Source organism: Xylona heveae (assembly GCF_001619985.1).
Source record: "Xylona heveae TC161 unplaced genomic scaffold L228scaffold_2, whole genome shotgun sequence".
In the NCBI taxonomy this organism is placed as follows: Eukaryota; Fungi; Ascomycota; class Xylonomycetes; order Xylonales; family Xylonaceae; genus Xylona; species Xylona heveae.
In genome coordinates this window covers 1616416-1637375 of record NW_017264194.1, presented here as the reverse complement: position 1 = coordinate 1637375, position 20960 = coordinate 1616416, and the positions used below count along the sequence as shown (strand labels likewise).

Below are 20960 nucleotides of genomic sequence, written 5' to 3'. Positions count from 1 at the left end.
TACCCTCTGCAGGAACTGGCATGCTCAAAATAAATTATATCAATTGATATAAAGCGGGACAAATGGCTGGCTTGGTGTCCTTTCTTGGCGCGAGTCGCGGTTCTGGCTCGAGACCGCCGTCACTTTTCTCGTCCAATGCATCTGCGTTTATTTTCCTCGCTCTGGTTGTTCTTGTAAACACGTGGAACAAGGCGGTCCAAGATGTTGTGCAAGAACCCTACCTCGTAAGTTCGAACAATGAGTTTCCTTCATTTTGTTCAATGTAAAGGAAACAATTTTGACGTGATACAATAGGATGAAGTCTTTCATGTACGCCAAGCGCAGGAATACTGCGCTGGTAACTGGCGTGTATGGGACCCCAAAATCACGACACCGCCAGGGCTGTACCTCGTGTCATCCTTGCTCAAGTACTGGAGAGGATGCTCGACCCAGTCACTAAGATGGCTGAACGGGGCTGTCCTGTATTGCTTTGTCCGCGATGAAGTCAATGCTCTGGTGTGGCATCTCAAGGGCGGCCGTTACCAAAAGAGCAGTGGCGGTGCCGCTTCGCGTTCGAATGAAGGCGAACGGTTGCTGTCCGTGCTGAATATCTGTCTTTTCCCTGTCCTCTTTTTCTTTGCGGCTTTGTTTTATACCGATGTCCTGTCGGTATATTTCGTCTTGCGTGCCTACCGGCTCTTTCTCGAGAAGCCCGTGACTGTTATTGCAGCATCCGAGTCTCAGCAGTTGAGTCTCGCGAGAATAGTCAAGGCTTGCTGGAGATCCGCGTCCTCAGGCAAAAATCTCATTCTCCACTGCATCTTCTCGCTGCTTTTTAGGCAGACGAATGTTTTCTGGGTAGTAGTGTTCTTGGGCGGTCTGGAGATAGTGCGCAGTCTGAAAAGACTTCGTCCGGCATGGTATTTCCACGAACAGCCTCCGACGTATCGTCGAGTAATCAGCACCAGTTGGCGAAAAATGGGTGTCTATGACCCTCCCGTTGACGTTGCTACTTTTGAAGGTGCGCATAAACAGACCTCTCCCCGCACGACCATTTTTCTTGTTTATTTCCGGGTCCTTCAGCTCACTCGGTTTCTCTCGTGGCAGATTACATCAAGACTGGAATCTCTCTTATCATCTCCACTGTCGCGAATCTGGAAATGATCATTCCAGCGCTGGTCCCATACTTTATCACTCTAGTGACTTTTGCAAGCTTTGTCATTTGGAACGGCGGCGTCGTCCTGGGTAAGTCATGTTCCACCCTTCTATTTCTTCAATGCTCCTATTCCTGTCGTCATCATTAACAATAACGTTCTCAACAATACAGGCGACAAATCAAACCACATTGCGACTATCCATCTGCCACAGATGCTGTACATATGGCCATATTTTACCTTCTTCTCCCTGCCTCTTCTCTGGCCCTACTTTGTCGGGCTCATCCTCCCTCGCAAGCTCCGGCCCGGCTTCGTCACTCGCCTCTACGGCCAAACGCGCCATCCCGGTATCCTTGTGACCCTCGGGTTTACCGGCGCCATGCTATCCGTTATCCACTTCAACACGATCATCCATCCGTTCACGCTGGCCGATAATCGACACTACATGTTCTACGTCTTCAAACTTCTCCGCGCTCACCCGCTGACCAAGTACCTCGTTGCACCAATCTACTTGCTCTGCGGCTGGGCCGTGCTCAGCTCTCTCGGCGGGTCCACTACCTCCGCTTCATCCACTTCTTCCTCCTCGGGCCGAACACTCGTCTTCTCCAAGCAACAAGGCAAAAAGACCAAGGTCGAGAGCAAAACCGACACGGGCAACGGCGCGAGTTTCACCCTCGTCTTCCTTGCCGCAACGACTTTGTCTCTCGTCTCTGCGCCCCTCGTCGAGCCGCGATACTTTATCCTGCCGTGGATTATATGGCGATTGCATTTACCTATTGAGTCGCGGTCTCTTCTCGTCCCCCTCGAGTCTGACACTCTTGTGCCCCAAAGTCCCAACGGAACAGTTTCGGCATCGAAGCAGGTTTCTTCCCCGTCTACTTCCTCCACTCCTACTTCCGCTTCGAAGTCCTCTTCCAAGTCCTCTTCCAAGTCCTCTTCCAAGTCCTCTTCCAAGTCCTCTTCCAAGTCCACGTCCAAATCATCTTCCAAGAAATCCGTCCGCTTCTCTGCTGCATCCCACCAGAATACCACCAAGACTGCGGATAGTACTGCTGCTGGTCATCGTCGTCCTGATGATCCATCGTCGTCGTCGCCGTCGTCGTCGTCGTCCCGCGTCCCGCTCGTCGCGTGCCTCGTTGCCGAAACGCTCTGGTTCCTCGCCATCAATGCCGTCACGGGCTACGTCTTTTTGAACAATGGCTTCGCCTGGCCCCAGGAACCGGGCAACGTCCAGCGTTTCATGTGGTGATTCTTTCTGCTACCTACTACCTACTACCTACCACCTACTTTCTATTGTCTGGTTGTCTGCTGTCTACTATTTGGTTGTCTGGTCGTCTGCTGTCTACTTTCTACTTTCTACTATCTGCTGTCTGCCCGTCTACCCAGTCTACCTTGTCCGCCTGTCCCCCTTGGGTTTCCTCGTGTTGTCTTGCCCTGGGTTGGATTGGGTTAGATTGGGTTGGACGGCTCGACTTTATACCTACCTTGGATATCTGTACATTCATATACCCAGCAAACTAACTAGACCCGCTACTCCACTACTCCCTCCATTTCATATGATCTACCATCTTTTGATTTAGTCGCCAAACCTGGCTCTCTCTCTTGTTAATACCTCTTGCTCATTTATTCATCTCATGTTAATAAACATGTACATAGAAACCAAAAATTTCATCGACACGCACATATCACATGCAGAGTACCTTCTACATATAACATCCAACGATGAAAATTCACATTGATACATACATCCTGTGGTACACGAGCATTGTTCTACACAACTAGGTTATGAGAAAAAAGGGAGCAATATCTGAAATGAAAAATGAGGATTAAAAAGATACAGTTTTACATCCTATATATATATCTATTATCTATTTACAGAAAAAATATAATATGCAAATGTATGAGAAATTGGGGGAATTAAAGGCGATAGAAAAAGACAAAAGAGACAAAAAGAAAAAAAAAAAAGAAGAGGTGATTACAAAAGATATACACGGTTAAATATATGCAAAAGGTAAACAGGTTCAATGCGGATGCCAAAAGGTCCCAAAGGGGAAGGGTAAATGCTCAAATGAGAAAGAGGCAAAAGAAAAGTAAAACTGAACCAAAACCTGGTATGCAAGAACCTCCACACAACTCCTAATGTAAATGCAATGCAAGCCCTTGAAGCCGAGGGACAGTGATGAAGAGTGACCAAAGTGATCAAAGGATCAGAAAAAAGTAAGAGCCAAAAACCTAGAAAAAAAAAAAAGAAAAAAAAAAAAAAAAAAAAAGGCAAAAAACATTCACCAGACCGTCAACCACCCTCCAAGTACCGTGGGGTGCCCCCTCCTTTTTCCCAAAATGCTGTACTCCCTTTTCTCTCTCTCCGGATGATGAAAAAGGTATATAGAGAATGATGCAATACAAGAAAGGAAAAAAAATGAGAGGCATAACACGTGAACATCCGTGTTCGTAACATGTTTCGGATCAAAAAAAAAGGGGGGGGAAGCGGGATGGATCAGATCAATTACATGGGGATGTAGTATGCGGAAAAAAAGGGGCTTTTTTGTGCTTCTTATGCAACGAAGAGAAATGATGGTGGTATGACGATGATGGATATGACAAGAAGGAAACGAGTGAGGTCAATGAGCGTGTTGATAGCGTGGGAAAGTCGGGATGTTGCGCGTGCGACTCCAGTTACCATGCTGTGAAGCCATAGAGGCCGAAGCGCGGTCGATTGACTTGCTTTGATCAGACAATTGCTGAACCGCAAATGGCACCACAAAAGGCTGCTTCAACTGCAAGGCCTTCTTCACTTGGAAAGCTTGCTAGGCGGCCGGTCGGCAGACGGCATAATCTGATGGAGTGCGGAAGCAACTGCATTCTCAAAGTCATGCTCGCGCAGGATAGGGGCATATTTCTGGTCTCGGAGGAATTTTGGCACAGAGTCCTATAAAAAATAAGATTAGCATTGAACTGGTACTTGCATCAATCAAAGGTGTAGACTCACACTGGCCATGAGCTTGAAGACTGAGCGCTGCGCCTGGTCAAAGAGCGATGAAATTTCTTCCAAGCATTGAGCAATGGCTTCATCGCCCTGGACTGACCGAGTCATGCGACTGGCAAGGGAGCTTCGCAAGCTGTGATCAATGTTCAATTCGCATGGCGAACCCGGAGCGAGGAATGCATTGTAGAGGCCTAGCGAGGAAAAAAAAAATTGTTAATTAGAATTACTTGATTATCATTTGACTAGACAATGTAGGCTTACCATAGGCTGCGGCTAGCATTTCACGCGTCGTCTCCGCATCGTCGGCCACGCGTTTGCGCTCTCGAAGAAATGACACCATTTCTTGGTAAAATGTCAGGTTCTCTTCACAGTGCGTGTCTCGGAGGTACTCGCGGAACAATAGACGAAGAGCTGGGTCATTGAGAATCACCGTCATCCGACTAGTGTTCGAGTCGCGACCAGCTTTATCACCCTTGGCCGTGATGCCATCGGGCATGGGCACATTAGTATCGTGGGCAATCCAGCCAGCAACTCGTTGACCCTTGCCGGTTAAAGTGTAAATGGCATACTTGGTGGGCTGGAAGTGGGTGGCCATTGGGTGCTCCTTTCGATAAAACGAGTCCTCGGCCGAAGGCCAGACTAATCCAAGGCGGACAAAGGAGTCGGACAAGTCATATGCCTCGCGGCGGTCAAAACAGCTGCAGCAATCCATGAGCCAAGTCATGGCCCCTTTACCCGTAAATGAATTCTCCACAACCTTGTCGCCAGCTTTGCGCTCCTTGGTCATCTTGACGCCCGTGAGTCCGGTGGTGTAGTCCTCGAGCGAGTCCGAGTCGGAAATGGACTGGCTCGAGCGGAGGTTGGGGGCTTCATATCCCGCAAAACGGCGGAAGATGACCTCGAGAGTGCCACGATCATGCGACAATGCGTCTGTGCGAGGATCACGCTCCAAGAATAGGAGCTGCATGGTGTTACGCGCGCTCTCTAGCAAGTCCAACACATGACGCTGAGTGATGCCGTTCCGCTGGCAAAAGACTTGCACGACGCAAATACCCTTTGGCGAGAGCTGCCACACGCTGCCCTTGAGGGGAAACGTCGTGTTGGACTTGCCATCCGTAGTCTCAATCAGCCTGCCATCAAGAAACTTTTGGCAAATAGACCGCGCCATATCTTTTGCCATGGAGAAGGTGGTTGTTGTTGTCGTCGTGACAATCCGCGAGGGGTCCTTGGGGTCTGGCATGCGGTTGGATTGAGAGAATTTGAGCGAACCCAGGTTCGCAATGGCCTCTTCAGAGGAAAAAGTGTGCTCAACCTTGGCAAAGCGCACACGGTGCGGTGTCAAAGGCAAACTGACCATTAAGGTCGCAAAGAGGTCATAAAAGTCCTTGATAAATGGGCGTCCATCGCTCGTCATACGGAGCAGGCGGGAGGAGGACTGGTGCATGTTATTGGCGGAGCGGCCATTGGCCGCTGCTGCATTCTCTTCAGCGTCAGGCATGATTGGATGCGGCATGCCAGGATTCGTCAGAGATGTTGCTCGCTCCGCAGTCCCGTCACGTTTTGGGAGGATAATCGAACTGCGGTAAGATACCCTTGCTGGTCGTTTGGTTTTATCGTTTGTGGGTTCGGGTGCGGACGTGTTGCGCTCCGCAGTCTCAGCAATTGTGTCGCTCGTGAAGCTGGCTAGCGACGAAGATGTCCGCAACGGCGGACGAGAGGTCAAGGAAGAAAGGGCGTTTGTAATCTTCTCCAGGCCAACGTCGGCGAGCGAGCGTGGGTGCGAAGAATCCGGCAGAGAGCTGGCGGGGGCAGAGGAATGGTCAGTTGAAAACGGTGAAGTAGCTGTTGCCGTCGACGAGGATCGATTGTGCAGGAGTTCTGAGAAGCGCAGCGCAGATCGGTACACCGGCCGCTCCTGTGAAGGACGATGTCGCAGAGGGAGAGAAGAAGAAATGGGAGCCGGAGAGGGAGGAGTGAACGAGGTGGACGTGAGGGTCGTCATGTATGTGGGCGGTCTGAGGATGACACGGGCAGCGAACCGGGTTCAGAATCCGGTAAGGCCCTGATCGGAGGTGTCAGGATTGCCACGAGGCGCCAGGGGTGGGGGGTTTAAGGAATTGGTGGCCGGTAAGCGTGTGTCAGAGAAGGATGAACCAAGAGTTAAAAGGAAACGGCTAGACAAGAATAACGGAGGTGAAAGTTGGTATCAGGTGGGGACCTGGGACGAGCGGTACCAAAGAATGAAGGAATCGGCCGTATCAGGGCCAAGGATACCGTAGTCTAGGCTACCACCTGCCGGAGCTTCTTCTTTCTTTCTTTTTTGCCGTCTTTTCTTCTCCTTCTCCCTCTCTTTCACTCTTTTTGGTTGGCGATCGACAATTGGAAACACCGGCGGAGTCCCTTTGGCTGCCAGACAGGCTAAACCGGGATGACGAACCACAGGGCAAGCGTGGCCGTTCCGCTATCTCTCGGGAAAAGATTTCGGATCTCACACGTGGGAAACACCTGGACTTGCAGCCGAATTCGGAAGGTGCGCCACAAGCGCCACGAGGTGAGAACGTTTAGCAATAATAGCTAGGATCAGAAGCAATATTGAAAGAGAGAGAGAGAGGAGTGGGGGGGAAAGATTCGAAAGCAGAACCATCAAAACAATTCGCTTGGATGTGGGAGTTTGCTGAAGAAATAATATGATTTGCACCCATTCACACGAAATAAGTAGATGGTTGCGGTTATGATCTCTCACGTCTTTCTTCAACGCTCGTCTTGTCACGGTGTCATGCCGGTCTTTTGATCGCTTTGTGACCGTGGCCGGACTAGGCATGGTCTCTCAGTCCATGAGTCGTGACTGCCTGCACCCTTTCTCCTTCTTTTTGCTTTTAGCCTGCAGCTTGGTTTCAGTAGTGGAGATCCCCTAGTCCCTGGTCGGTCGGGCGACGACAAGTGGATTAGGAGCGAACAGGACATGACTGCACACAACACTTAACCCGAGACAAGGTTAGAAGCTTGGCACCAACTAGTAAGGGTGCCTCACCCTCCAAGCATCAAGCTTAGTGGAGAAAGAGGAGATAGATGAACGTGCAAGTCAGAAATAACAGGACGGAAGAAATAGTGTATCTTGAGTGGAGACTGAACAAGGAAACCTGAAAGGTAGAAGGGGAGGTGTGGGTTCGGTCAAACATGTGCTTGCAACCAGAGACGGGCACACACAGCCCGAGCGTGGCTGCCACGAGGCCCAAGAGATGCCCGCCACCAAGCTCAATACCAGTACAGAACAGGAAATGGCAAAGAAGCAAAAAGCGACAGGGGGAAGGGGGGGGGTTCGCTTCGCACGAGGGTTTGAGGCGGGAGAAAACGGTGATGATGCAGTCAAAAGAGCCAATCGTCTCAAAGAGAACTTTTGTCCTCCGAAACGAAAGAAAACAAGCATGGGGGGGGAATTGTCAGGGGTATGAAGCTCTTGTAGCCAATCAGCATAGCCCATCTTCCCTAGTGCTTTCCCTGTTGGGGTAATCTGATGCAACCGCGGATGTTTGCTGACCCGAAATCTCCCTCTAAACTACTCTCGGTTTGTGAGCCGAGACTCGGCAAGAGTCAGTTAAGAACCAACACCACACAAGTCACAGACAAAAGGGGCAGTGTGTGGATGGGAGACCCTGGTGAACTAGCGTGATGCTCTCTAATGTCGCCCGAGTCAGCAGCCATGGCTAGGCGCTTCTACTCGCAAGCAAGAAGAATCAGGGATATCCAATTGAGTAAGAAAGACAAAAGCAATGATACCTCAGTACCTGCCTGCCGCTTGAATTCACGCAACACAAATTGTGTCAGATAAGAGGAAGTAGAATGCAACAAGTTCGACCGGGCACACTGTAAGAGAATTGAGCCTATAGCATCATCATCATCAAACAGGTGGTCAACCCGGAGGCAGGGGGTCTCGGGTTGGCGAAGAAGTTTTCGGTCAGATCTGAGAAGTGAGAACCTGTAATGCTGTCCTGTATGGGAGTCCTGGAGTGGTTGAAGAATCAGTCATGATTGCGCGATACGAGACTAGACTATAACAGTCTGAGCAGGGGTTTAGATCCTGTAATGGGCCAGACAAAGGTGCGACGCGCCAAATCGCTCCTGCTCCCAATGTGTTCCATTTTTTCCTTGGTGCTTCTTCGCGTATTCTCAATCTGGGAAGCCTTCCCTGATGTATTTTGCTGATCATTGCTGTTTGCTGTTTTCTGCCAGACCCTGAGCACCTCGCTGTCTTAGCGATCAATCCTTCCAACAGACTAATTCAGATCAATCCTCTAAGTGGACGGTCTCATTTTTTCGTCCTATTTCCATGTAATCTGGTATTGGTTTCCAACGCCAGGGCATAGTGTACAAAGTGCCTCCGTACTTACTCAGTTGACAGCTACCGGAGTAAGGTCGGTTAGGGACGAAGGGACCAAAGGCCGTCGTCATCCATGGCTTCTCCACCCACATGCTTCTCTCACTCCCTCTTGGCTCTTCTCTCACCGGCGGCATCGACCGACGTCAAGCCACGGCCACGTGGTCGAAAGGTGACTATCAATAACCTACCTGGTCCGGGCCAAGACAGTTAAAAGGGACCCACACTCAAAAACAATTTTACTCGCTTATGTCAACAAGGGTTTGAAGGGCCAAAAAAAGTATCTTTCCCCAGCTAGTCGCGATGATTTTGATGATCCCATGCATCTCATGAGTAGATCAGTCGAATGCATAAGGGCCACAGGCCATTGAACCCCAGCGTGGTTTCCCCACATTGGAAAGGGAAAAGTAGCTTCGACTCGTACACAAAAGATACGAAGCTAGCATAACAACTGTAAAGTACTCCGTAGGTAGATACTGTATTTGGTGGGGTGTGTCAGCGAGATCATAAGATGGAGCTAGTCGCTCTCTCAACTGACGCTTCGAAAATATTTGCCTTGCGCTAGGCAAATTGAAAGCGGGAAGAATGGGATTTTTTCGTTGCACTTTGGCTTATCAGCCGGCAAAGAAGCTCTAGTAGGAGACTGTCATCACCCCTCATTAGCCAATCGATTAAGGAAGTGCAGTGACGGGTTCTTGAGCTCAGAATTGTCAAAAGCAGTTCACGCCTAAACTTTCCAAGGGTTCGTGTTATCTCCTCTTAGAATTCCGCGTTATGCAGAGTGGAGAGTGGATTGATTCCTCAACGCAAAATCTGCACTAGAATGCTGGCTTATCGTGCGACAAAATGATTTGGAAGTGGGCGCCGATCGGGAGGCCTCGTGGCAGCCACTGGCGCTATCCCGACGACTTACCATGCAAATATCAAACTAGTTGTCACTACTGGGCTCGTAATAAGGTCAAGAATAACAGATGGTTAGAAACGCAATCTAAGGGTATATCAGAATTAAGCACTATCTAGGTAAAGAGCTATCCCATCCGTCTCCACCAGAAAAGACTTCTTCTTAGCCTGGTTATTACGTTGTTGATTGCCCTGCTTGCATCTTCCAGTTCTCAGGTTATGCTAAACGTACCTAGATTGAAGGAAATGGAAATACTACGTACACGTCACTGTACTCTTGCACCGAAGGTCTCAATCATTCGAGCGTACGACAATGCGTCAAGAGCATGATTGGCGACTAGCATCGCTCCCTGTAGAGGGCGAAAATGGAAAAGGTAAAGAGCGGCATCATCTCGGAGTAACGGATGAATCTACAGGATTGACAGTGCAACAAGGCGTGCTATCGATTACTTTCGTTGCTCCGCTTCACCGCTCGTTCGGGCTTCGCTCATTCGATGAGGCGTTCATCAATTCGGTCCCCTTTCTTTCCTCACTTGACAGGCTCCACTTTGACAGGGTTCTTCAAATGCTGGAAAAAATTAGATTCAGAACTATCCCCAGCATGAGAAGACAAAATCACGCATCATGATGAAGATTGGCAGATGGAGGCGATGAGCCATGTCAAGATGAAGAAAGATGGTCTCCACTCTGACATCCTGGTCGCCACGTGTGGAATGATGAGCCAAAAGTCCCCCCCCCCCCATTCTTTTCCCTCCGGCCCATTCGCTAAAAGGAAAGACCCCATAGAATGTCACCAATGAGAGTAATCCACTCCGCGATGCAATAATTTTCGTCATTATTATTATTATCATTATTCCCTACTATCGCATTATAGACATCTAGCTGCTGGTACCGCACTGTACGATCTACACAAGCATTATCTTTATCCTCGGGACCAACGAGATCCATAGAAGAAAAACTTTCGCTGCATTCCGAGAGATGACTGGAGATCCCGACCTGGTCCACCCAGTAGAATGAATCTGCGACGCAGCGATAATCGCAACATTGTTTGCAAGCTCACTGGTTTCTTATTTCATACTCTGTGCAGCTTGACTTTATTTGGCCATATTCGACGCACTGCAGGCGGGCTTGATCTGCATTCACTCGACCAACCCAGCTGGTGGAGAATATTCTCTTCCCCTGTACTGCATTGTCATCATTACTGTATTTTTCGTCCTCGTGTTTCCCCATACCTTCAGGTTACGAATCCTCGCGTTTCTAGTTAGTTTTACTCCCAACAACGCACTATGTTGATGTTGCCGATCATTTTAAGAGCGGTCAGACCCTTCCGTTGGTCATGGCCGCGAGATTTTGCTGATTTTCATTATTCACATACCGCTTGTACCCCTTTAACGGGCTGCATGCCTCCCTCTGCCATCTCACTTTATGCAGTTTTTTCCCTATCTCTGCTTGTTTCCATTGGCGGATGGAAGAACGAAAATTTTTTGATAGCATGCTTCCGACATCGCTGCTTCTTCTAAGGCAACAGCCATGCGAGAGGTGGCCAGGCTGGCTGACCCGAGTGGGCACAGTCACTTACCTTAGTGGCTGGCACTAACAATGGCTATGTCTCAAAGGTCCTTTCAGCAGAATCGAGCCAAACAAGGCGATCTCCGAAAGCAATAATCTAGGGTTGGCTTTGGAAGAATCGCCGGAGCTTAAATGAATGGGCGTTACAGGCTGTAACATCCGTTGCAACGCCGGCAAATTCTTTTCCACCTTTGTTCCAAGAAAAATGTTCGTCAAGTCAAATCTTCTTGCCCTAATGCATACGAACTCGTCCGAGCAATCATAACTCTGAGACGTCTATCCATCGAATTTTCTCAATGCTCTCACCCGAAAAGCGGTGAGCGCAGATGGACCGTGGAAGAGAACAGGAAAGTCGGGGGCGGCCATCCTCCCGTCTACAAGCAGGAGCGCTACGCACTCATGGAAGGCTATACCTCAAGGAGTCTTGCTATGGTCAAGTGCCTCCATCTTTGGAAGTCCAGCTTGAGGGCTGCAAAGGAAGTATTCTCTCTCATGCCTAGGGCATGCTAGGGTTGCTCTCGAGCAGAACGTTGCGGCAAACCCTGGCAAAGAAGGCTTATGTCCTTGACCTCTGTAACTTTTGCGAGATCGCTGAGGAGACTTGCAGTGGAAACGCTGAAGTACAGGTAGAAATGAAAGAAGAACGGGAGGCGTAGACGATGAGAGGAGCAAAGTTTCTCGCTCTTACACTCATCATCCTCAAGGATTCGGTGACTCGGCCATAGAAATCTCATTGGTATTCGATTATCACTGGATGCAATCTGCTCATTTTCAAATGCAGACTCATCTACTAACTCTGCAGCATCGCTGTTTCGTACGCAGCAAGACGTGTCCCGAATAGATAAAAATGAGGACGAGCCCCTGAATCCGTAATGTACACTCGCCGACCGAACAAACGATAACCAAGATCAAAAATTGCCTCATCAGCTGCTCCGCACTATCCGAATACATTCTATCCGCTCCACACAAAAGGAAATTTTCACCGCTATATTGAAATCTCTCCTGGTTGGAAATATGCCGAGCCTCTATTGCCAGTGGTTGAAAACGCGCTTTTGAATCATGATGCTTTCAAAGGCGATAAGCAAACACCCTCTCAATAGTTTAAGATGCCTCCAATCTTGTTCTCTAGATCTAAATGACGCTCTTTTCAAAGCCAAACATATTCAGTAAAATTTTCTCCATATCCGAAGAGCGTCATTGTTCGTAGCCTTCATTCGCAGGGAGCATCAGACCTGTAGGGGGTTTCATTCCAAAGCACAATCAAATTATTGCATCAAAAGGATTACAACTACCAGAAAGTGCCTTCAACTTTTACTTCCAGAAGCAAGATTTTACGGTTGAGAAACCCCCAATTGACACGTTAATTACAGATGGTCCACATCACTAAATTGTGCAGGCCGATCTTTGGCGCCTTATCAAAAAGCGTTCACAAGTAGGCAAAGGCCTCGCACCTTCCGTAATGCGTAAAATTTTCAGATTTTCATGCTACCCTTCCAATTTGAAAACCTCCATACTTTTGAATGTACCGCTTCAAAACAAATCGCATAGGAAGGAACTGACGCCTGAAATCCCTCTAGCCATGGCACTCATAGCTGACATTCTAGTCTCGAATGTTCAGCTTCTGCTTCGAGAGCATAACTTTGATTAAGAAAGAAAGGGCGTGGAGACAGGAGTAAGGCGAATCTTGCAACTACGAAAAACGCTTCCTTTTCTAAACAGTAACTGACAAGAAAGAATCCAGCAGGTGTTTGGGAAGACAGAAGATGCCGTTCTTTATAAAATCTTGCGCTGTCCATGCTTTTTGTTGCAGTGCCGCCCGCATCATCTATCCTTAATCTCTATGATCATGCAGTGCGATAATCGCACCTTGGTTCCTTAAAACAAAAATTTCAGTCCTCGAGATTCCATAACATAAAGCATTGCTTCGAGTCGCGATAGTTGAGACGTCTCAGGAGACTCTGTTTCCGTTTTCTTTTAGATCTGGGTCTCAAAGAGACACCGCCGAGACTGTTTGGAAAATTGGGGCAAGGTATGACTGCAAGAAAGTTCAAGATAATAATGTTGCTGTCTTCATGAATGAGAGCAAACTGACTGTTGAAACATCACAAACAGTGATTTCCGAATGCGTTGGAGAGCGATATGTCTAAGAATACAACGCCAACCGGATTTAAAACATCCCCGTTCTTCTCCTGGTCTCCACGACTCCGCTCAGATGACAACGAGAAGAAGAGATCACCTCGGCATTCTCCAGGCTCGCCACATAATACTGGAATAGCAACGCGTCAGAGCTCTCCTAGTTTACCCGATGTCGCGTTTGCAGGCCGGCAACGGTCTCCCTGCTCTTCGAACGCCGGGCGTGTGGTTCGAAATAAATCTTATACTACCATTAGACCGTTACCTGGTCCGGCACATTCTTCGCCAGACTTGACTGCTGCTGCACTTTCTTCGAAAATATCATGCGAGTCCATTTGCTCCGGGCAGGCCAGCTCAAGGGCGTCCTCCATCAGCAGCCGCGCTCGTCGGTTGCTCAGACTGTCTGATAGCGAACCGCGAGTGACGGAAATCCTTGAGTCGGACGTCTATCCAACACAGGAGCCTCGTCCCGGGTTTGTATGGTTTGAGGAAGCACCACATGAGTGGCGGCAAATAAAAGAGCACAAGTTGCGGGCCGCAAGGTCTCGTAGACATCGATCTTCGGAGATGTCTTCTGCCTCCGATTCTACCGTGAGACGTGGAAGTACCGCTGAAGATTCTTCATCAGAAACTGACCAGTCATCAAGAGGTCGGTTGCGTGCAAAGGATGGCCGACCCGGTCCATCTACTTTGTCGAAGAGGAGTTTTTACCAAAGAACAAAACGGAAAATCCGCCAGCAGGTAGAACGCCTTCCGCCTTCCGATGGAGAGACTGATTTGGATTATGTCCAAGGATATCCTATGAGCTCTGTGAATATGAATACATCGACAACGAGGTACATTTTGGAAAAAGCTGCTAGCTTGCTGGGGGAGGAGCAAGGCCGAAGGCAGTCAGAAAGTTCAGGTGCGCCGTCTCCATCGGGAAGCTCCAGAGATTCTGCCTCATATCGTCGTCATATCCATTCCGATCAACGGTCACCGGCATTATCCCACACGAGCTCCATTCTCAAGGTCATCATGGGCCACCCGCCTTCGAATACGCCCAATCCAGAAGCCCTCTATGGTGGAAAGAATTCGACAGACTATTTCAAAGTGGAGATCTCGGACCCGGATGGGCCAACATTCCTACCTTCGGAAGCTCGCAGGGTAAACACACCACCTCTTAGAGAGACTCGGCCGCGAAGTGGGGCGAAACGGCCTCGGGGGTTCTTCTTTGACTACAGCAATCCTGGAGGGCAATTGTTGGGTTCAGGCGAAGACCAGGAAGGTGTACCTGCCCCATTTGTTGGAAAAAATCTGCCGGACTCCGGACCTCCAGCGTCTCCCGACTGGTATCGGACATGTATTGAAATTGAAGACAGCATCGAGGAGGAAAAGCAATTTGACCTAAATGTTCCGGAGCATCTTCCGGGTAGTCCCCTGTGTCCATTGAGTCCCCTTCACAAGTCTGGTGGTAAGGGAATTTGTGTGTACCACGGGCGAAGGAAAACTAATTCGTTTGAATAGCCTAGGTTGCTTCGATATGAAATTCTGAGGTCCTTTTTTTTTTTAAATCAAGTAGGGCTTATGTGTTTGTTTATCGCGACTGCGGTTGACATGTTATTTTACCACAATATGGATTATACGTAACCGTAGTATGTGTTTGTGATCCTCTCTGCGTCATGCAACTCTAAAGTCTCCCGTATACTCTTAGCGAGCTGCTTTGACGACTTGAGTTTCGAGCTTCGATCTTGAGCATCATCACATTCATGTTGAACGAGCAGCTTGCCGACGCTGCAAGATAATTACAATTGGGATTCTACGCCAGCGGCGCAAATAATTTTGAGGGAGACAATCGCAAACTTATCTTTCTTGCCCTTTTCCTCGAAAAAGGTCCCCGTCATCATGGCTAATGTCACCGACCAAGCAAGCGCCGATCCGCTTCTTCGTCTGCGTCAGTCGATTGCCGCCAACAGTCCGCCTGTGCCCACAAAATCGGCCGACGCAGATGCTTCTGCCTCTGACGCGGTCCCAAGCATCGCCACTGCTACACATTTACTTTTTTCCAAGCCTGATCGCAAAGCCTTTCCGCTGGATACGCCGACGCGGTTCGTGCCGTCTGGCGAGCCCGTCGACCTGCGAAGCATCTATTTTGCATGGCAGAAAAAGGACGTTGCTATTCCCGACTACATTGCCTCAGCGCAGCGACTCAATGAGGAATTAGGTGGATCCGGCGGTGCGGGCGGCAAAGTTCGCAACCTCGTCTTTGTCGAAAGATTAGATCTCATCACTTGGCTTGAAGGCGCGTCCGAAGAGAGCGAATACATCAAGCCACTGGCCGGAGACTCTGCTGCAGCAGCGGCCGCTGCCGGATCCTCGGCAGATGTTGCATCTGGCGCAGCCGGTGGAATTGCGCCCGTCCCCAGCGGAGCTCCTGGCGCGAGTCTTGCCGCCGGCCCAGGCGGTCGGCCGGTCAAGACTATTGACCCCAGACTGGCGGAGATTTATCGCGGGGAGAGAAGAATGGGAGATAGAAATACCATCCTGAGAGGAATCAAGCCGACTGTACGTCTTAATCCTGCCTTTCTTTTTTAAATCACACTGACTCTTATGGCTAACTCCTCCCTGATCCCAGGAATTCTCTCACGTTCGCAAAGCCGCCGAATCCTTTCTCGCGCGGGCCCGCAGCGCTCGAGCCGGCGCCGGCGCATCTGGTACTCACCCGGCAATCGCATCCTCTACCGCCGCGGCATTGGGTCTACCCGGCAGTCTATCGCAGCCGAGTCTCGTGTCGCTGCCCTCGAAGCGTGGATCGGGCCGCCGCCCTGAGCCGATCATTCTCCTATCCCCCTCTGCCTCATCTCTGCTTCGGATGAGCAACATCAAATCGTTCCTCGAGAGCGGACTGTACATCCCCGCGGACTCTGCGCTGGCCGGGTCGTCGAATACGGCGAATATCTTGCACATTTCGCGCCTCCTTCCGTCCATTGATGCGCAGCGTCCCATGCGATTCATTCTGGTTGATACCCCCGAGCAGTTCAAGCCCGATTACTGGTCCCGTGTTGTCGCCGTCTTCACGACCGGCCAGGCCTGGCAGTTTAAATCTTACAAGTGGCCTTCCCCGCCGGACCTCTTTCGAAATGTCCTCGGCATCTATATCGGCTGGAGAGGCGAGGACGTGCCCTCGTCTGTCAAGGGTTGGGGGCGTGGCGTCATGAAGACCCAGGTCGACAAGTGGAATAATCATTTCGGCGTCCAGGGAAGATGGAGAGACAGGGAGGTCGTAGAGGAGATTTGGCTGGCCATTGAAGAGAGTATGCGTGCAAAGGGCTGGACCAGGGACGCTGGACCCGCGATGAGATAGTAATTGTGTTTATTCCTTGTCCTTTCCTTTCCTCTCACCCACCTACCACTACCTACCTACACTTCTTCAATCATCATCAATCACTGCACAGTCCACGGCGTTTCACTACGGCGTCAGGTTCAGGTTCAGGTTTAGTTTCATAACACGAGGCATCATCATCATCATCATCATCATCCTATTATTTTAAATCATCTCAGTCCCAAAGGAGCAGGAAGAAAAACATTTCGTACCGTATTCGAACCGTTCGAGTTTGAATTGTTGCAATTACCTCTCGTGTCTTTACATGTCCTATCATTACCTCTCGTTATCGATAAACCCTTTTCTTTTCCTTCTTCCGCATATAAAAAGCAAGCAAGCACAATGGGAGTTTGAACGGCAGCAAGTTTACTTTTCTTACATTTATCTAGCTATTTATCTACCTATCTATTTACTTTATATCTGACTAGGTCCTTTTTACTTGTTTACTTATAAACTAGTTCTATATCTAGCTAGTTATTCACTTGTCCAATTATATCTGGCTAGTCCTTTTTATTCACTTGTCGATTCATATCTGCCTACTTTGTCATCTACTCGTTTGCATATTCGAGTTACTACACATTCGTTTCTGGTTGCTAGACATGAGTGATATCGATTGGAATCAACTTTAAGGTCAATGCTTTAATCACTACTCGGAGTCAACTTTGGAGTCAACTTTGGAATATACTTCAAGGTCAATGCTTTAATCAATGCTTTATGCAATGTTGTGAGGTCAATACTTGCAATCAGTACCTTGGAATCAGTACCTTGGGGATATATATATCCATAGACGGGCATATACAGATATATGCATATATACACGTCGAGCATCATGTGGAAGACCGAGGCAGGCTAAGACTAAAGTCATGAGGCTCATGTATCAAGTGAACAAGGCCAAGTAGTACAAAGACAGGGTAGTAATAACCATCTACATGACAAGAATACGCATATATGATGAGACTAGCTTAAATGCAAATAGGCTAAATATATAACACTGTAGGAACACTATGCAAATAATGACAAGACTGTGATGACACATGAAATAAATAAGACTACACGACTTGAGACTCCTTCGCTCTAGTAAAATACAGAACATATAAAACTACACTAACTAAATCTCTCGGCACCACTTGGCCAACAAGCCCGTCAATCCGGGGACACTGGGCGCGATTTCCTCAAGCGCGACATCGACTCGGACCATACGGCCCGCGCGGCCCGCGACGGCAGCCAGGGCGCCTACAGAGGCGGAAGCAGGGACGAGGAGTTCGACATCGAGCAGAGTTTCCCAGGCCGCGAGGGCGAGATGGCGGGGCCAGAGCTTGACGGTGGTGCCTCCGGCGGTTGATATAGTTGTAGTAGTATTGGTATTGGACCTCGAGGGAGTTGTCGGGGCGGACGTAGACGGTGTTCCATAGCCAGACCTAGATGGGGTGCCGTAGGGAGAGGCTCTCGATGGGGTTCCATGGTCGGACGCAGCAGACCCAGCTCCCGTGCGTAGTCCGCCGCCCGGTGACATTGCCAGAGAGGAGTAAGACGATGTAGTAAAGGACTGGACTTTTGCCTTTGCTGCAAGACTGCAGTACTGGTCGTAGGCCATGTTGAAGTTGCATACGTCCGTGTCGAGGATGACGTCGAGGCGGGCCGCGGCGATGAGCATGGACAAGGCGAGGTCGCTCAGGCCGGGAAGGAGATGCAGTTTGGAATCAGGTGGTAAGAGGTCATTCTCTATAAAGGCAACGCCGCGCACCGGGAGCGAGGAGGTGGTGATGCTGGATATTGGCACGAGAGCGCTGTTGAGAAATGCTCGTATGGATTTTGATTGGTAGAATATCCGATGTAGGTGTGCGCGGAAGTGGATATCGTTTGTATACAAGTCCTGTGGAGATTGTATCAGTTGGAGCGTTGGTTGCGGAAAGGAAAGGGAGTGGGGATGGTTAGGTATGACAGGAGGTGATTGGAATATATGTGCGAGAATGGAAAATGGGAAAACAAAATGCAAGCAAGAAGGAGGAATAAAGTGGCGCATATCGCTTACATACATTCATCATCATTTTCCACGCTTCAATCAATTTCAACCCGCCTGGCGAATCAAGTATGGCTCGATCATTCTGCTCAAGCTCATCCAACTGGTCCCGCTCAATGGATAGAAAATATCTGCAAATTTCCCAAAAGGCTGGAATGTTTGGCGGTGGAGAAAGATGCACGTAACGGTGACTAAAACGACTTTTGACTCGCTTTTCCAAACTCTCCATGATGTCCACGCGCGTAGTCGCACCAATCACTGCAATTGGCGCCTTTCTCGATTGTGCAATGTCGAAAAGGTTATACAGTAGTGTTTGTCGCGGGTGGGCGGCGAAGAGGTCGAATTCGTTGATGATGAAAACAACGGACTTGGATGTCTGGCCTGCTTCCTCCGTCTCCGACAGCTCAGAGGGATGAGATAAGAGCGCCAGAAAGGAAGACAAAGTATCTGCGTAGTTACTCGACTATTCCAGCCGTGTTTTGTTAGTATAAAGTAACCAGACATTGTTACGCTTTGAAAGGACTGACCTTTGTCATTGCTTCTTCTTCATCCATTTCTCGACCCAGTTGTCTCCAAATCTCCCTGAGAGCCAGCCGGTCATCCGTCTGGAAGAATCCGTCTAGACGAATAACATGAAATTCTTCGTCATGCTCGCGTTTCAGACTTGATATCACCGACTCAACAAGGACTGTTTTTCCAGTACCCCTTGCGCCTATGACAAGCATGGAGTTGCCCTCGCCAGCGACGACAGTCTGCTTGACCAGCTGATGAACTTTCCTATACTCTGTTTCATGCCCAATCACACGCATACCGCCCCTTCCAGTGATCCTCTGCATGAGGACTTTTTGGAGAACATCAAGCTTCTCAGAGAGGTCCTCTATGCCTTCAAACAGGGACCTGGTAGTCTCAAGTCTGCTGTTTTCTGCATCAACATCAAGGTCCATTCCGTCATAGCCCCTTAAATCCACTCCATTCACCGTCAGGTCATCTGCATAAGGAAGCATTGACTCCCCCGTTCGCTTCGGTGGTCTTCCACGCTTTCTTTTCGGCGTGCCAATTGTGCTTGGGTCCAAGTTCGCTGGAGAAGGTGCTGGGCGATCATTACTTGCTACATCATCAACAGGTCGCTGCTCTGTAGACCTCGTTTCCTTTGGGATGTCTTTAAATCCCAAATCCAAGCCTGCGTCTCCTTGGTTCACATTGCCGAATGTAACAATCTTCTTCGGTGTGCCGTGCTTTCGCTTTGAAGGAGTCAAAATCCCGACCAGCTTTTTTGCGGGTAGCTTTGACATTTCCTCGGAGTAGTTATGCACCCCCCCAGACTCGTCTTCGCTGGGATGTGGAGATATTCGGTCTTCAGCACTATTGTTCCTATGGTTCTCGGTGGATTCGTTCCAAGATCGTGCAGCAGCCACAGCAGCCTTGCGCTTTTCTCGGCGCCTCGACGGCGTTGAAACTTCGACATCTCCATTCTCTAGTTCGGCATCTTGTCCCGGAAATTTCGACGACGTAACGTCCTTGCTCCCCTGCTCCAAAGAGAGGCGTGGGCTGGCATTTACAGGCGAACTTCGTGAATCAGTCTGACCCTTGCGGTTCTTGGGAGTTCCTTTTTGGCTTGTATTTTCTGCCGAAGTCTGTGATTGCAGTTGCTTTCGTGGTCGTCCGCGCTTGCGTTTTGCTGGAGAGTCCTGGGCTTGACTGGTCCCGTTCAGTGCATGGGCTATTTCGGAAATTTGGGTAGTTTCCACCGGCTCAGAGTTGCCATTTTCAAGTTGCGATGTGACAATAATGGTGTCGATTTGAGTGTTTCCATCGTTAGACCTAGATTCAGTCGCTTTATACTCGCTGTGGCCGTTTGACTCTGGTATTGCCCTCGTAATCTGTTCTAGTTCAGCGACGTTTTCAGGAGCGGGCCTTATTTGGTCGTCATTTCTAGCTTTCCCATGTGGTCTCAGCGGAGATGCTCCCGCAAAAGATTTCTCTTCTGCGCTTAGCCTTCTCCTTTTGCTGGACCTTGGAGATTCATCCATATTGACTTGGCCCGGGGTTGGTGAGCTCCCAGGGCTTCAGTGTTGACAATGCTCGTGTCCTGGTCCGGTTGTTGTGCGGCCTTCAACCAATCATTGGGCTCAGCATTCTCACCGCCTTTCGCAGCATTGGCAGAATTAATTTCTAACCATTTTCCTTTTATTTGTCCTTTTTCTGTTTTTTCCTTCTATCCAAAAACTTGCAATTTCTATGATGGGGTTATTTAGCAATATTTATCGTACTTAATCTAGACTATATGCACACTAGTATTTTTGAAGCGCCAGCTTCAAAAAAAACATTTCCTCAATTGTCATTTTCACTTATTTTTTTTTTTTTTTTTTTCTTCCCGGGAAAATAAATTCAAGCCCACATGCATAATTCTCTTAAATGCCTGAATAATTCGATTTGTATTGCACAAAATATACTGACTCTATAAAAATGACAAAGGAAGCATT

At 49.0% G+C, this 20960-nt stretch overlaps 5 protein-coding genes across 5 annotated transcripts; 3 read left to right on the top strand and 2 right to left on the bottom strand.

Moving 5' to 3' along the window:
- Positions 1 to 9: 9 nt before the first annotated feature.
- On the top strand, positions 10 to 2811 carry L228DRAFT_244144 (glycosyltransferase family 59 protein). The gene is made up of 4 exons (XM_018331852.1): positions 10 to 224; positions 295 to 1000; positions 1087 to 1224; positions 1307 to 2811. Exons 1-4 carry the CDS (start codon positions 63 to 65, stop codon positions 2380 to 2382), a joined length of 2082 nt encoding a protein of 693 aa, XP_018190885.1. The 5' UTR covers positions 10 to 62; the 3' UTR covers positions 2383 to 2811.
- Positions 2812 to 3743: 932 nt separating this feature from the next.
- L228DRAFT_66885 (RGS-domain-containing protein) lies at positions 3744 to 6364 on the bottom strand. Its single transcript, XM_018336814.1, has 3 exons — positions 4381 to 6364; positions 4123 to 4310; positions 3744 to 4062 (listed from the first exon to the last, which is right to left on the bottom strand). Exons 1-3 carry the CDS (start codon positions 6119 to 6121, stop codon positions 3925 to 3927), a joined length of 2067 nt encoding a protein of 688 aa, XP_018190884.1. The 5' UTR covers positions 6122 to 6364; the 3' UTR covers positions 3744 to 3924.
- A 6254-nt stretch (positions 6365 to 12618) lies between these two features.
- On the top strand, positions 12619 to 14666 carry L228DRAFT_66824 (hypothetical protein). Its single transcript, XM_018336813.1, has one exon. It carries the CDS (start codon positions 13103 to 13105, stop codon positions 14600 to 14602), a length of 1500 nt encoding a protein of 499 aa, XP_018190883.1. The 5' UTR covers positions 12619 to 13102; the 3' UTR covers positions 14603 to 14666.
- Positions 14667 to 14980: 314 nt separating this feature from the next.
- Positions 14981 to 16439, top strand: L228DRAFT_265800 (CDC73-domain-containing protein; the record flags this gene model as incomplete). The annotated part of the gene is made up of 2 exons (XM_018334769.1): positions 14981 to 15640; positions 15711 to 16439. The coding sequence occupies 2 exons, from the start codon at positions 14981 to 14983 to the stop codon at positions 16437 to 16439; spliced, it is 1389 nt and encodes a 462-aa protein (XP_018190882.1).
- Positions 16440 to 17565: 1126 nt separating this feature from the next.
- L228DRAFT_280574 (hypothetical protein) lies at positions 17566 to 20530 on the bottom strand (the record flags this gene model as incomplete). Its single annotated transcript, XM_018335798.1, has 3 exons — positions 19005 to 20530; positions 18494 to 18940; positions 17566 to 18330 (listed from the first exon to the last, which is right to left on the bottom strand). Exons 1-3 carry the CDS (start codon positions 20505 to 20507, stop codon positions 17566 to 17568), a joined length of 2715 nt encoding a protein of 904 aa, XP_018190881.1. The 5' UTR covers positions 20508 to 20530.
- Positions 20531 to 20960: the final 430 nt, after the last annotated feature.